Here is a 13463-nt window from a genome sequence, read left to right as displayed (position 1 = left end):
GCTGCCTGTACCCCAGCTAGCTATCCAATACCAAAACCAAGTGATGCTTTGTTAAATATCGTAAGAGATGGAATAGTCCATCAGTGCAAATTAATATCTTTTGGACAGGAATTTTCTTTGATGTCCATTAACTCCAGTGGGAAGGGGCGAGAGCAAGTGTAAATGACACAAGGAGTTCAGGGTACCGTGTACTGATATTTTATGTATGTAGATGTTCCCAGTATTTTCCATCATGTCATAGAAATGGAGCAGTGGATCTTGAACTACAATTATAAAGCAACTGAATATTCCAGTTAAAGGAAATGACTAGGTTGAAGAGAGAATCTGTTTTTATGTAGAAGTGAATTCCAGATCATAAATGGGCCTATCTGACAGCCCAGGGGGTCCTGCAACAAGACCATTCATGCATAGTAAAACATACTGAAGGAAAATTCTCTCTTGTGTTTGTGCTCTTCAAAGTGAATCTGATTAAAATATGAACATCCATTCTCTCATGTTATAGATAAGCATCCAGTCACTGGCTCTGGCTAATCAAGCTGGAGTGATAAATTACTTCATTCAGTCTCCTAGCCCCATTTTTTATCAGCATTGCATGCAAATCTCAAATTAATAATTCCCTTACATTTTAAAGGAGGCAAAAAGTAAATAAATTAAAATTAATTTTTTTTAAGAATTGATACAAATTCATATATCTGTTAGACTATGTAAATAAAAACTGTTTGGCATGACTTGCATTTATTTATATACATACAGCTTTCAATTTCCAGAGTACAGTTCTGTTCATCCAGTGGGTATCTTCTCAAGTCCATCATACAAGCAGCAGTAGTTGTGATTCTGAAATGCCAAAAATCAAATAGAACAATTCTTGTTTTTAAAGTGAGGGAACATTGAAAAAACCCACATCTCTGAACCTGTCACTGCAGGCTTTATTTTGAGCACTACTTTCTCACGTGAGCGGTTACATTAACTTCAACAGGACCACTCATTCTGGGTTACTTGTGAGTAATCCCTCTAGGGTTCAATTGTTTTATTTGCATATGTAAATACTATTCAAACATTCGTTAGGCTTGACAGATGGCAGGGTAGTGTTGGACCTGGTAGACTAACCAAAATCAGAGTTGCATAAGGTTTTATGAGCAACAATTTAATCTGTCATATAATGCTATGTGATAAAGCTGTATGTGCTTCTAGAGCTATCTTATAAAGTGAACCATTGCTCACAGAGGATTGTGCATCTGTGATTCAGTTACTCTCTAAGGTGCAACTCCACCATACCTTCTACTTGATTTGAGATTAACATGGCTGACTACCTCTCACTTCTTATTTGTCAGGACTGAAGGACCTGGCTTTCTATCAGAAAGTGAAAAGCAGTAAAAGTTTTCTACAAATAATAGGATGATCAGATCTCTGTGAACAAAAGATTTTGGTGCGTTAGTACTTCTGAAATATAAAAACCGATTTGTTGAACTGAAAAGTTGAAAAAAAAAATCTTTTGTTTGCTTCTTTGTTGCAAGTGGACTGAAGTTTTAAGTGAATTAATATTCAGTATATTGAGAGGGTTTTTTTTTTTAATAAACAGGGATGTTCTGAAATGAAATAAAAATCCAAATTTCAACAAGAATGAAATAATTTGGCTTTTTTTGCTTTTTATTTCCAAGACAAGTAAAATATTTTGAATCAATATGGGCAAGTCTGACTTGCTTTTTTGCCTATGTAAAGTTTCAGCTGAAAAATGTTAGCCTGCTCTAATGATGATTTTTTTCTTTACTGTGTTACAGTTTTGTCCAGTTTCTTTTTTTACTGACATACCACGCAGCTTTATCAAGACCTTTAAACAAAGAAATGTGAAGCATAGCAAGAATGAGAGAATGAATTCAAAATGAGGAAGCCTAATTTGAATGTAATACTACCTTTTCTCTTATTCCTAAAGTTAGAATATTTTTCTAATAAGTTTTAAGCAAATATCTAATTAGTGATCACTACATTCAGATGAGTTTGTCTATTAATTTAAGATTAAAATAATAAAATATGTATATGCAGTAAAAAACAGGTCACATCAATTATATTAAGACTTTCATCATTAGAACAGAATTTTAAAATTAATGTATTAATATATGAGTACTGCCATTTAGATTCTTATTCAGCAGAGTATTTAAGCGCATGCTTGACTTCAAAAATTCTTCAAGGTCTGCTGAATTGAGGCCTAAATCATGAACAAGAATTATGGAAATCCATCATACTAATATTGGCTTCATGTGAGCTTTATACTTATACTATCTTCTGTGTTTGCCAAGGTACAGATTCTAAAACCAAAAACATTTTTTCCTTAACAGCCTTGAAAACCCTCACGAGCCTGTCAAGATAGCCTGATGCTTAGGACCACAATTTCAAAGGCACAAGAAAGCAGTTAAAGTTACACATTACACTTAGACCATACTAAGGGTACTTAAAATTAGGGCTGTTCAAAGCTTCGGTCACCCAGATTGGATTCGGCAGAGATTCAGCTTGATTAGGTGGCCAAATCTCCAAATACAAATTGAATCAGAGGACCCTTTAATCTCTCTAAATTGAATCAGAATCCTCTAGAGAGATTTGGAGAGATTCAGACATAGACACAGTTTTAAATGTTTTTTTCTACATATCTCTAGGTAGCAGGGGCTCGTGAGTGCTGCGATGCTGGGGTGCATGGAGCATCCCACAGGAGTGCAGGGGGGTCCACAGTGAACTTGGTAGCAGACCCAGAAGTGGGAGCACACGGCCAGCCTCTCCAACACCCCCTCAGTGACTGGTGCCTTTTGGGTCTGGGGGGCACCCGGGGTCCCCTGTGACCAGTCACTGAGCCAGGAGGGCACAGGGGGTCCCCTGGCATGCTCCTCGGCAGACCCAGAAGTGGACCAGAAGTACTTCTGGTCCACCTCCAGATTCACCACAAAGCACATGGAGGGGCCCCCTGTACTCCTGTGGGACACTTCATGTGCCCCAGCGTCATGAGCCATGCCTGCTACCTCAAGGTATGTAGAAAAAACTTTAAAAACTGTGTCTATATTCAAATCGCTGATTCTCTGAATCAGCATCGAATCTTCAGATTTGTATTTGGCAGTATTGAATCAGGGACAGTGATCTGAATCAACAAATCAAATCACTGTCCCTGACTTGGGCTGGATCTGAATCCAAATTGAATAGGGCGCGCTTTGCACACCCCTACTTAAAATGTGAGTGTCCCCCATGTTAAAGCTTATTACTTCATGCAAAATGCTCTCTGAGCATCAAAAAGTTATGCTGCTTCGGGGGAGGGTTAACTCTGGGCCGTGCTACCTTGATCATGTTAGGGTAACTACAGTCTGCTCCACAGAGGTAAAACGAGTAATATGTAGTCTTTCAGCATCTCAGGATGTACTGCACTGAGTTCCACCATCTCCTGTTCTGTGGATGAACTTTCCACACTCTTGGAAGTGGGGCCACCAAGGTTTAGCGCAGTAGCATGCTTCTCCTACTCTCAGGGGCTCCATGCTCTCACTGCACTAAATCTCAGGGAATTCATACAGGGAGCACAGTCCTCTCCCCACCTCCAACCCCAGGATGGGAACAGGGGATGTGGAAGGAAGCCACATCCCCACCTTAAGCCACCTGGCCATGGGAGAGCTGGCAGCACTTGAGTGAAATGGGTCAGACAGCACAGGAAAATTTCAATTAACTTCTAGTAACTGAGGTCAACTGAACTTTTCCATGGCTTTTGCTGGGATCCAGGCAAAAGGTGAAGCCTCTCTGAAGAAGGATTGAGTGGCTGAGATGATTTTGGGGGAGAGCAGTCAGCAGGGGTCAATGGAGAGCTCCCTGCAGCAGAGCCTCCCCTATCACCCCACTGCTCCAGGATGGGAACATGGAGGCCTGTGGAGGGACACCACAGCCCCATGCCCCATGCTTTTCTAACTCCAAGCTCTTTGCTCCCATCACTGCATCTTCCCTCCCTTCTACCCCCCTCCCCTCCTCCCCAGAGCAAAATACAGCTCAGGTGTCCTGGATCCTAGCCATGCCCCTGCTTACCAGCCATCTAGTAGCAAGTCAGAGCTGGGCAAGCAAGAAATGGTATTAACTCTTAATGTGTGACTGCTCAGATGTTCTAATTTTAATACCACTTGAAGATTTCACAGATATAGTATGGTCTAAGTGTAACATGTCATTTCATCTTAGTTTCCCCACTCTTGGAAATTTCAAAATGGCAATCCAAAGTTTAAAAAAAAGGTAATCATTATTACTATCTCCTGCCAAAGCCAATGTAATTTATTGTGGAGTTTCTACTTAAGCCTATATTGAGGTAACACATGACAAACAAACAAGGCTGAAGCTTCAGTAATTTTTCTATTTTATTATAAATGTGCTATCTGTTCCTTCCAGATTTAGAAGAAAAAATGGTTACTTTTGAACATACTGGGTATTTCAAACAGATTGCATTTTTCTTGTAAATGGTACTAGCTGGGGCATAATTAGAACTGAATTTCTAATGGCCAAATCTCTTCACTGACAGTGAAGAGTTTTTTTAGCAGACATCTGGGGCAATACTATCACACTAAAGGAAACTAATGTGTGGGGAGGATACAGGCAACTGGCAGTGGGTGGGCCTGGTGCAGGTATAGCCAGTGGATCTGCTCCTATTCAGATATTCCCATTTTTACATTTATAAGGGGAGGCTAAGGAAAAGGCAAAGTAGAATCTGAATCCTCCCACATGGCCAAATATAGCTCATGGAAGTAACAATGCTCTGCTTTCCTGGTCTTTGAACATATTCTATGTTGTTAGTATCCAAAAGTTTTAAATTACAAAATACCATTTCCTGGAGGAATTCCTTTGGTTGGCCCATTTTACTTCCAACTGCCCAATGGCATGCCTGTCATGGCAGATGCTCTGCTTTTATTCTTAACATGTGTCTCAGTGGCAGGAGTAGCTTATAGACAGTAGTTCCCCCAGTTGTTCTGTGGTTTAGGGGAAGGATTTCTCTCCATTGAGCATCTGCCCAATGCTTTGCTGTCTCCTCAGGCAAGGTGCTAGATTTAGATCTACTAATTATAAAGACTAATCTCTCTCCAGTATAACTATTAACAGCTCTGACTTGGCACATAAAACTACCACCAATCAGGCACAGAGGAAAAAATAATAAACAAACGCCACCTTTGATAGATGATCATTGTATGAATGTTCTAAATGGCAAACTATCAGCTTTACAAAACCACATTTGTTATAACGTGAGATTAACATGCACACAATTCAATTGGTTGTTGTGATACAAATCAAGGATCCAAACAATTCAGTACTCTTTCATCTTTTAATGAGATGAATATCATTAATTTTAAAAAATCTGGACAAGATTTGCTATACTGAATGGGGGCTCATTTAGTTAAGGATTCTACAGTGGCAGATAAATTCATGCAAAAGCAGTTGCAAGTATAACAGCTCATTATGTATCAGAGTGTTTAACTATTGTCAGATGCCAAGTAGACAGAATCTACATTTATAAAAGATATATCTATCTGGCATATTTGCTATAAAATATGAATCTTTCAAACATGTATTTGCCTTCAACGTTTGCTGTATGACTTTTTAGGGAATAAACTCCAGTATAAGCCCAGAGGTAACAAAATACTTATTACACAATTGTACTAATGGGGGATTTTAAATTCCATTATATCTGTTGGATAAAATGTCTAGTAACTTGTTACGCAGACAAGGTTCTTTGGGTGAATCTGATATCTTTGATTGGACCAATTTAAATAGTTGGAAAAATTTTCTTAGCAAGCTTTCAGGTTTAAAAACCTCTCATCAGGCTGAGGATGCATCTGCAGTTGATGTGTGCTTTCTCATCTGCAGATGCTTCCTCAGCCTGATGAGGGCTTTTTAAACCCAAAAGCTTGCTAAGAACATTTTTTCCCAACTATTTAAGTTGGTCTAATAAAAGATACCAGATTCACCCAAAGAACCTTGTCTACCTATGTCCTTAGACCAACATGGATACAACCTATACCCAAGTAACTTCTTAGGTATGCAGAGGATAGCTTTCTGAACAAAGAGTTGAGTTTACAACCAAGGGTCGTATGTCTTGGACCTTATTATGACCAGTAAATAAGAACTGGATTGGATGACTTGAATGTATTTTTCAGAACCTTTCCTTCAAGCTCATATTGCTCTCACAAAGAAACATTTTTATTAATTTTGTTATGGACGAGATACTGCCTGGCACAGTAAGATGCTAAGGCTCCCATAACCTAGTATCAGAGCACTGACATAGAAACTGTTAAAAGAGTCAAATAAACATCAGGCCGAACACAAATTCATATAATTTTAGATGAATGCAACACAGAAAAGAAAGATGTGCACTTGCATAAGGTCCCCTTATCCAGCTTTTTACTTGCTACTTCTTCCTGAACTTTATTATTATATTAAATTGTTACCTAGGGATCTCAATTTTATCGTGCCAGGAGTCATAATACAGATACAAGATAATCAAATGGTTCCTGCCCAAAGAGATTAATCTAAATTGTGTAATATTCTCTGTGAGGGAGCTATTGGTTATTTCAGTGCTCTTTCTAGCTTGATATTAAGAGTTACATTCAAGACTGAGTGCCTTATTAAACTACAATAATCATGGTAGAGACTCACAAAAATGTTCTTCTTTCTGTGTGTTTATAACATTCATTCTTATGACATCTTGGGCAAACTGATTCTGTTTATGGTATGCATGCAAACAATCAAATAGACCATATTTTCCATCCCCTCTTTCTAAAAGCCTTTTGTTTTGATTTGGTTTGTTCTGCATTATTATTGAGGAAATGTTGCATAGACACAAATATTTTACCTCATTAGCACATAATGAGATCTGTCATCAATATGATATGTGATAGAAGGAACTTTCAAAACCACAGGCCAGGTTCTGACAAGTTCCTCTCTCATTCTTGGAATTATTAAATACATCATTCTTTATGAACCATGGTGTTTGTGGCAAATCACTGTCTTTGAGACAGCAGAGAAATCTGAGATAACCAAGGCTCAATCACTTTAAAAATTACCATTCAGTCATGTCAAGTAGGGAACAATGAGTGAGTGGGGCATGTGTATCACTTCAGTTACACATTTTTGAGAACTGGAGTTGCTCAAAAAATGGAGCACTACCTACTGTAACATCTCCAGTTTCCCCATAGGCTCTTATTCAACAGGAAAAGGCATAGACACCTGAGAGGTTGAAGACATTTAGAAGAAATGTGTTTTTACTACTGATATTATTTGAATAATTACAAGCAGCAAAGAACCTAGAAGAACCAACTGTCTGCATATTGCCTTAGCACCTGAAAAATAGATTACAGGTATGTCCACACATGCACATTTATTGTTCAGTAACTGAAATCACTGTGCAGAATGGGTGCACATCTATACATGTATACCTGTACTGCGCAGTAAATATGGTAACTTACACAAAATTGGGTGTAAATTTGATACCTGTATTATGCAGCATCACGGAGCGGGCCCTAGGAGCGGCCGTGATCTCCCAAGCACCCCCTACCGTGCCAAGTTAACTGTTTAGCACCCTCAGTCTCGCCCGCCACCTCTTGGTGTTATATATCTTTTAAGGGAGACTGCCTTACTGTTCCCTATAACACGGTGCTCTATTCGTCCTGGCCCCTATCCTATGAGGGGTGACCCGGTGCGCCCCAGCCTTATGGGCTACGCGTGCCTCCAACCTCCCCTTTAGCATGCCCCAAGCCTCGCAGATGTGCCGGACGTTGACTGGTCAGTTTACTCTCTGCGCCCTGACTGGCACTCTTGGGCTTGCCACGCAACTGGCACCTCCCATAGGCACTCTGGCCTTGTCACTCAACCGGCGTCCTGGCTAATGCCCCTGGGTTTGTCATGCAACCAGTGCCCTTACTGGCGCTCCCGAGTTTGTCATGCAACTGGTGCCCTCTTACCGGTTCCCTTGTATTCGCTAGCCCACTCAGGCCAGCTCACTATGCTTGCTCCTTTAAGTTTCTTGCTAAGCTCGCCCCTCTGGGCTTGTCTATACACTCACCCTGCTGGGCTTCTCAATAAGTTTGCCCCGGCTGTGGCTTCTCCCAGATAGGTAGTTCCCCACTAGGGTCTGTCTCACCATGGTCACCGCGGGTCCCCTCCCCCCGTAGTGTTTGCCTCCATGCTCCCCACGTTTTCGCCCCGAGTGGGCTTCTCTGCGGTCACCGCATGCTTCCCCACGGGGTGCTACCCTGCTGGGGTTTCGTCACCCGCCTCCCGCAGTAAGTTCCCCTCACTGGGGTCTCGTACCCCCTCTGGGGCGTGTCCTGCACTCCTTGCACTACTCGCCCGCACTGGGGCCTTGTAAAATACTGCCCCACAGGGCTGGGATCTCCAGGAACCCCCACACTCTTGGATAGCTCCCCTGAAATTATCCCGCTAGCCACCCGCACTGGGGTTGGGGTCGGGACATCTCCCACACGCAGCGCTCTCTACCACGCTAATCATCCCGATAGTCACCCCCACTGGGGTTGGGGTCAGGACACCCCCACACGCAGCGCTCTCTACTACACTAATTATCCCAATAGTCACCCCCACTGGGGTTGGGACACCCCAAAACACAGCGCTCTCTACCGCGCTAATTATCCCAATAGCCACCCCTGCTGGGGTTGGGGTCGGGCCACCCTGAAATGCAACACTCTCTACTGTGCTAATTATCCCGATAGTCACCCCCACTGGGGTTGGGGTCGGGCCACCCCGAAATGCAGAGCTCTTTACTGTGCTGGGAGCACCCCCACCTTACTGGGGAGCCCCTAATGAGGCCTCCTCCTTCCCCTACAGCCTCACCCGGTCCTCCGGTGTAATGATAACAAATTAGCAACATAAAGCCCGGTGCCAACCAGCTACAACCCAAAAGAAGCCGCCCGGCTATAACCTAAACTACACGCCACCTAGGCGCTCCCTCACTTCTCTGCCAGGGTTCTCTTCACCCTCTCTCATCATTATATGAATGCTGGAGCGCTCTGGCTGCTTTGCTTAACTCTGGTAAGGTCGGGTCGGGTCGGGTTGGGTTGGGTTGGGTCGGCTCGGCTCGGCTCGGCAGCAGCAGAGCTCCTGCTCCTTGGGCTGCCAGAGGGGAACTAAGTCTGGTCTTGGCCTGTCTGGTTATAAAGGCCAAGCCCTGCCCCCTCCTGGTCAGCTGACCCAATCCATCGCCCTGGCAACCGCCAGTTGTGCTGCCCTGTTGACAGACAGCTAAGCCCGCATCGCCATTACTAGTAGCGAGCACCCTAGTGCTCCACTACACTCCTTCCCCCTTAAGTACCTATCCTTCATTAAGAGCAGGGCACACAAGTGCCCAGCGACATGCAGGTTTCAAATTTATGCCGGATTAGTTACTACACAGTAATGCATGTGTAGATACCTTATTGTACAGTAACACTGTGTGGGTGGACTGACTCGGGACTAGCTTTATTCCCAAGTCAGTCCACACAGCATTAATGTGCTTTAACACCCATACATGTAGATGCCAGCCTATTCTCACTTACTGCACAGTAACTTTAAGCTGAATAAATGCACATGTAGACATGCCTTCCTTTGATCATCAGTGTCAAGGCTTCAAATATTACTCCCTTTTTATCAGCTCCAGGTAAAGTTTAACTTCATCCAGTTATTTGAAAGCTCAGATATACTGCAAAAGCTGGGCTCTAGTGCTGTCTATATTTGGTATGAAGGAAATAGAGAGTGAGGCCCTTGCAGACATTACATTTAGGACATGCTCAACCAGTTTAATCATATCTTAAATAGTTACCTGGCCACACATTTATGCCATTAGTGATGCAATAATACAGGCAGTAAATCACAAAGTTATTCCTCAAAATATGCATAATAACTTTGTGGCTGATTTCCATCATGCGTTAAATTAAATGTGTGGCCAGGACAATCACTTCTGGCTTTGGTAGTGCATCAGGGCCCTTAACTCTGGTGCACTCCCAAGGCTGGGAGCTCCAGTCCGATGATTGGCACTCCCAACCTCAGAAGCTGATCAGAGCCCTTGACTTCAGTGTGCCTCTAAAGCTGGGAGTGCCAGTTAGCTAATTGGCTCATATTTGGAAGTAATGTAAAAACATATATTGTCTAAGGTTTTTGTAGATATTGAAATTCTAATAGGAAGACCACCAAAACATCTTGCCATTTTCAATACGTTATATGGTAGTGATTCCCAGAGGGTGGCTGTGACACACTAGCGTGCTGTGAGAGGGACGGAAGTTTACTGCATGACTGCCCTGTGGGTAAATGCTCTCCTCCCTTGTCTAGGCCAGCGGTGCCTCTGGGGACTGTTACCACTTCTGCTGCCTTTTTCTGCCCTTCCCTAGTCCAGAAAGCCCTTGTGCTGATCCCACGACAGAAGGAGCTGTAGGGCTGGTCACCCATGTGTGAAATCCTGCAGGGGGCTGCCCTTCCCCCCTGAGGTAAAGACCGGGGGTTGGGAAGGGTCAGACAGTAGAAAGAACAGGGCACAGCAGTGTGAGGACCTGCCCCAGATGCCCTTAAGTGGCACCAGTTATTTCAGTGATTTTCAACTCTTTTTAGCCTCAAAGCCTTCCTCCGTATCTTTTCTGAATTTAGATCTCTGTGTTTTTAACTGGGATACTGTGAGATTCAGAAAAGTTATGGAGCAGTGGCCCCGATGCTAAAAAAGGCTGAGAACCACTCGTACAGGGCATTTATACACATATTTTTTTCTAGTGATGCACTAGAGATCCACTGCTTAATTGAGTCTGCTCCATGTGTAAGCTATGGTGACTGGCATTGTGCCACGTGCAGTTGTATAAGTGTTGAAATGCGCATTAGCACACAGAAAATGGTGGTGGTGAGATTTTGAACTAAAGCACCTCTGAGGTGTTTTAGTTCAAAAGCACCCTGCCGCTATTTTCTCAGCACTGATGTGCATTTCGCTGCTTATACAACTGCATGCACTGCAGCGCTGGGAGCTTTTCAAAGTGCCTAGTGCTCTGATGCATACATGTGTAAAAATGCCCACAGAGACTAATCTTTGCTTAAAGAAAGATGTATTTAGTGTTATTTTTTACAGTAGATTTCAGCACTGGTATGATTTCCTCTGGCAGGGGAATGGAATATAAGTTTTGAAATACGTATGTATATACCTTTTTGGGTGTAAGAGTGAAATGTGCCAGCATTTTTAATACAGAAAAAAGTGGGTGCCAGGTATCAAAAGTGGAAACACTGATTTCTGGCATGCAAAGCTAAATGAAAGCAAAATACTTCTTTTATCAAACCCAGTTGCACCACAATCATTTTCTAAACATTCATGTACTCAGTTTCTTCAAGCCCTTCATAAAAGTTTGAGTCTTCCTATTTTTATCCAAAAAAGACTCAGTCAATCATAATTAATACACAAAATGTAATAGATCATAGGGGAGTGAGGAGTCAAGGCCATGTCAAGTGAAACTGAAACTCCTGATAAAAACAGGAGAGAGAGTATCGTAGTCAAATGGCGATGCTGGAAATATACCCTATCTCCATCCTGTTTGTGGTCAGGCCTGGCCTCTTAAGCCAGGACTGTCTTAATCTGCTTTCTGGTACCATGTTAACCGGTACAGCCTGGTTCCATAGTTGGGCTGTGAGCAACTAAACTGGTGCCCCTACCTGGGCTAGCCCAGAGGAGGGTATGTGGATACCCAGCGGGGCTGAAAACAGGACCTGTCAAAGGGTGGATGAGGTCCTTGTGCGCCAATGGCCATCCATACCTGCACAGGAGATGAGTGTCAGCAGGTCACTCTGCCCGAAGAATCACCAATGATGCAAAGCAACTCAACTAACCTAGGAGGGTTTTAATAGCACCTAAGGTGCTCCAATAGTCACAGAGGCCTCAGGACTGACTTGACTTGACTCCATCCCATTCCAGTTTCTAAAAAGAATTCTACTTTCTCTTAAATTTCTCTTAAATCGTTTGGGTTTGATTCTAATTTGTGCTTAGACCCCTTTACACTGATCTAACAATACACAGGGGCTTGAATCTTTTTTACCCTTAAATTTTTTCATTGATGTGGCTGTGCTGGTAGAACTAGTGGGAATGTCTCATAGAGTAGATTCAGTTCCTACTAGCAATACTGTTTTTTGCTGAAGCAGCCTGAACAGAATAAGGTGTACTAGGAAAAGCACATTTTTTACCACTATAACAGTGCCTAATTTAGTCTGTTAAGGGGGTTTCTTCATACTCCTAATTGACATAGCTATTCCAGCAAAGCTATAAAGTGTATAGAAAGCAGTGTATTTTAAGGGCCATTTACACTTTCAGAGTAAAAATTAAAGTGGTCTCAGTAGAGCTCAGCATTGGGTCCTCCTAGAAAAAAACTAGAAGATGTATGCATTTATGTTTTAAGTGCATTTGGTTCTAGTGTTCCAGGATTTTTTTTTTCCTGTTACAGAGTCCTGGATATCAACAGAGGAGATAACACCTCCCTGTCCATGTTTTTTAAATGGATGTTCAAGTTTGCAATTAATGTCTGTAACCACAGGCCTTTCCAGATATGGTTACTAGACATAAACAGATACGAGCTGACTGAAGACACTCCTGGCAAAATTAAGAAACATTGAGTGTGTCATTTATTTTCTACAGGCATCTTTCTGATTGAAACTGAAGGTTGCATAATATGCTACACAGAGTTTGTAATAACCTTGTACCAAGAAATAAATAGCAACAATACAAAACAATGCTTATGAAATCTTTATCATAAAGTACAGACCTGAGGCCATAAAGCACTGTTCCATCTGGATGAAGGCGGATCATTCGATTTTTCACTGTAACTCCATGCACAAATGACTTCTTGTCATTTAAAAAGTAAGTGTCAGGCACCCAGAGTTGATCAGCCACTCTATTATCAAGGGTAAGATTGAGAGGTATTCCAGCATAAGCTAGTCTCTTATCTCTCCAATATTGTTGAAAATACATAGTTAAGGTGTAATCCTGGTGAAGGGAAAAGAAAAATATCACAATCAGGGCTGGATCAGATCAATAATTATCTTATGAGGAAACAAATATACTATGTTTCATTGATAGATGCACTCGTATAAAAAATATTTAAACAGTACTAAAGTAACATCATTATTACACCCTGTTCTCATTTTTAGTGAATTTTGAAATTTAAATTAACATCAGAATAAAACAACTCGAACAAGAAATCTTTAAATAATGTTATAAAATTCAATAGTGGCAATATAGTAGGCCTCTGCGAATAGGGAAATATTTGATTCAGATTCAGCTGATTTGGAGGACCATGATTTGATTTGGAGATTTGGATCACAGTCCCAAATCAGTTTGGCTGAATCAGCTTCATAAAATTCAGTGCTGATTCAGAGAGATTTGGAAATGCAGCCATAGACTATAATAGGAATCACTGAAATACCTATAACGTTGTCATTTTTTGGCTGATTCAGATAAAAAT

General features: G+C 41.9%; 1 protein-coding gene across 1 annotated transcript in view; it reads right to left on the bottom strand.

Annotated features, from left to right (window-relative positions):
• Nucleotides 1-12988, bottom strand: part of GABRB3 (gamma-aminobutyric acid type A receptor beta3 subunit) — a 63385-nt gene extending 50397 nt beyond the window's left edge. Inside the window, exons 1-2 of the mRNA XM_019529444.1 lie at nucleotides 12765-12988; nucleotides 752-834 (exon numbers count right to left, since the gene is read on the bottom strand). Coding sequence (XP_019384989.1) covers nucleotides 752-834; nucleotides 12765-12970 — 289 coding nt within the window. The 5' untranslated portion in view covers nucleotides 12971-12988. The remainder of the gene's footprint in view (nucleotides 1-751; nucleotides 835-12764) is intronic.
• Nucleotides 12989-13463: the final 475 nt, after the last annotated feature.

The sequence above is a fragment of the Crocodylus porosus genome, unplaced genomic scaffold (assembly GCF_001723895.1).
Source record: "Crocodylus porosus isolate Cpor-Errol unplaced genomic scaffold, CroPor_comp1, whole genome shotgun sequence".
In the NCBI taxonomy this organism is placed as follows: domain Eukaryota; kingdom Metazoa; phylum Chordata; order Crocodylia; family Crocodylidae; genus Crocodylus; species Crocodylus porosus.
This window is presented reverse-complemented; position numbering and strand designations above follow the sequence as displayed.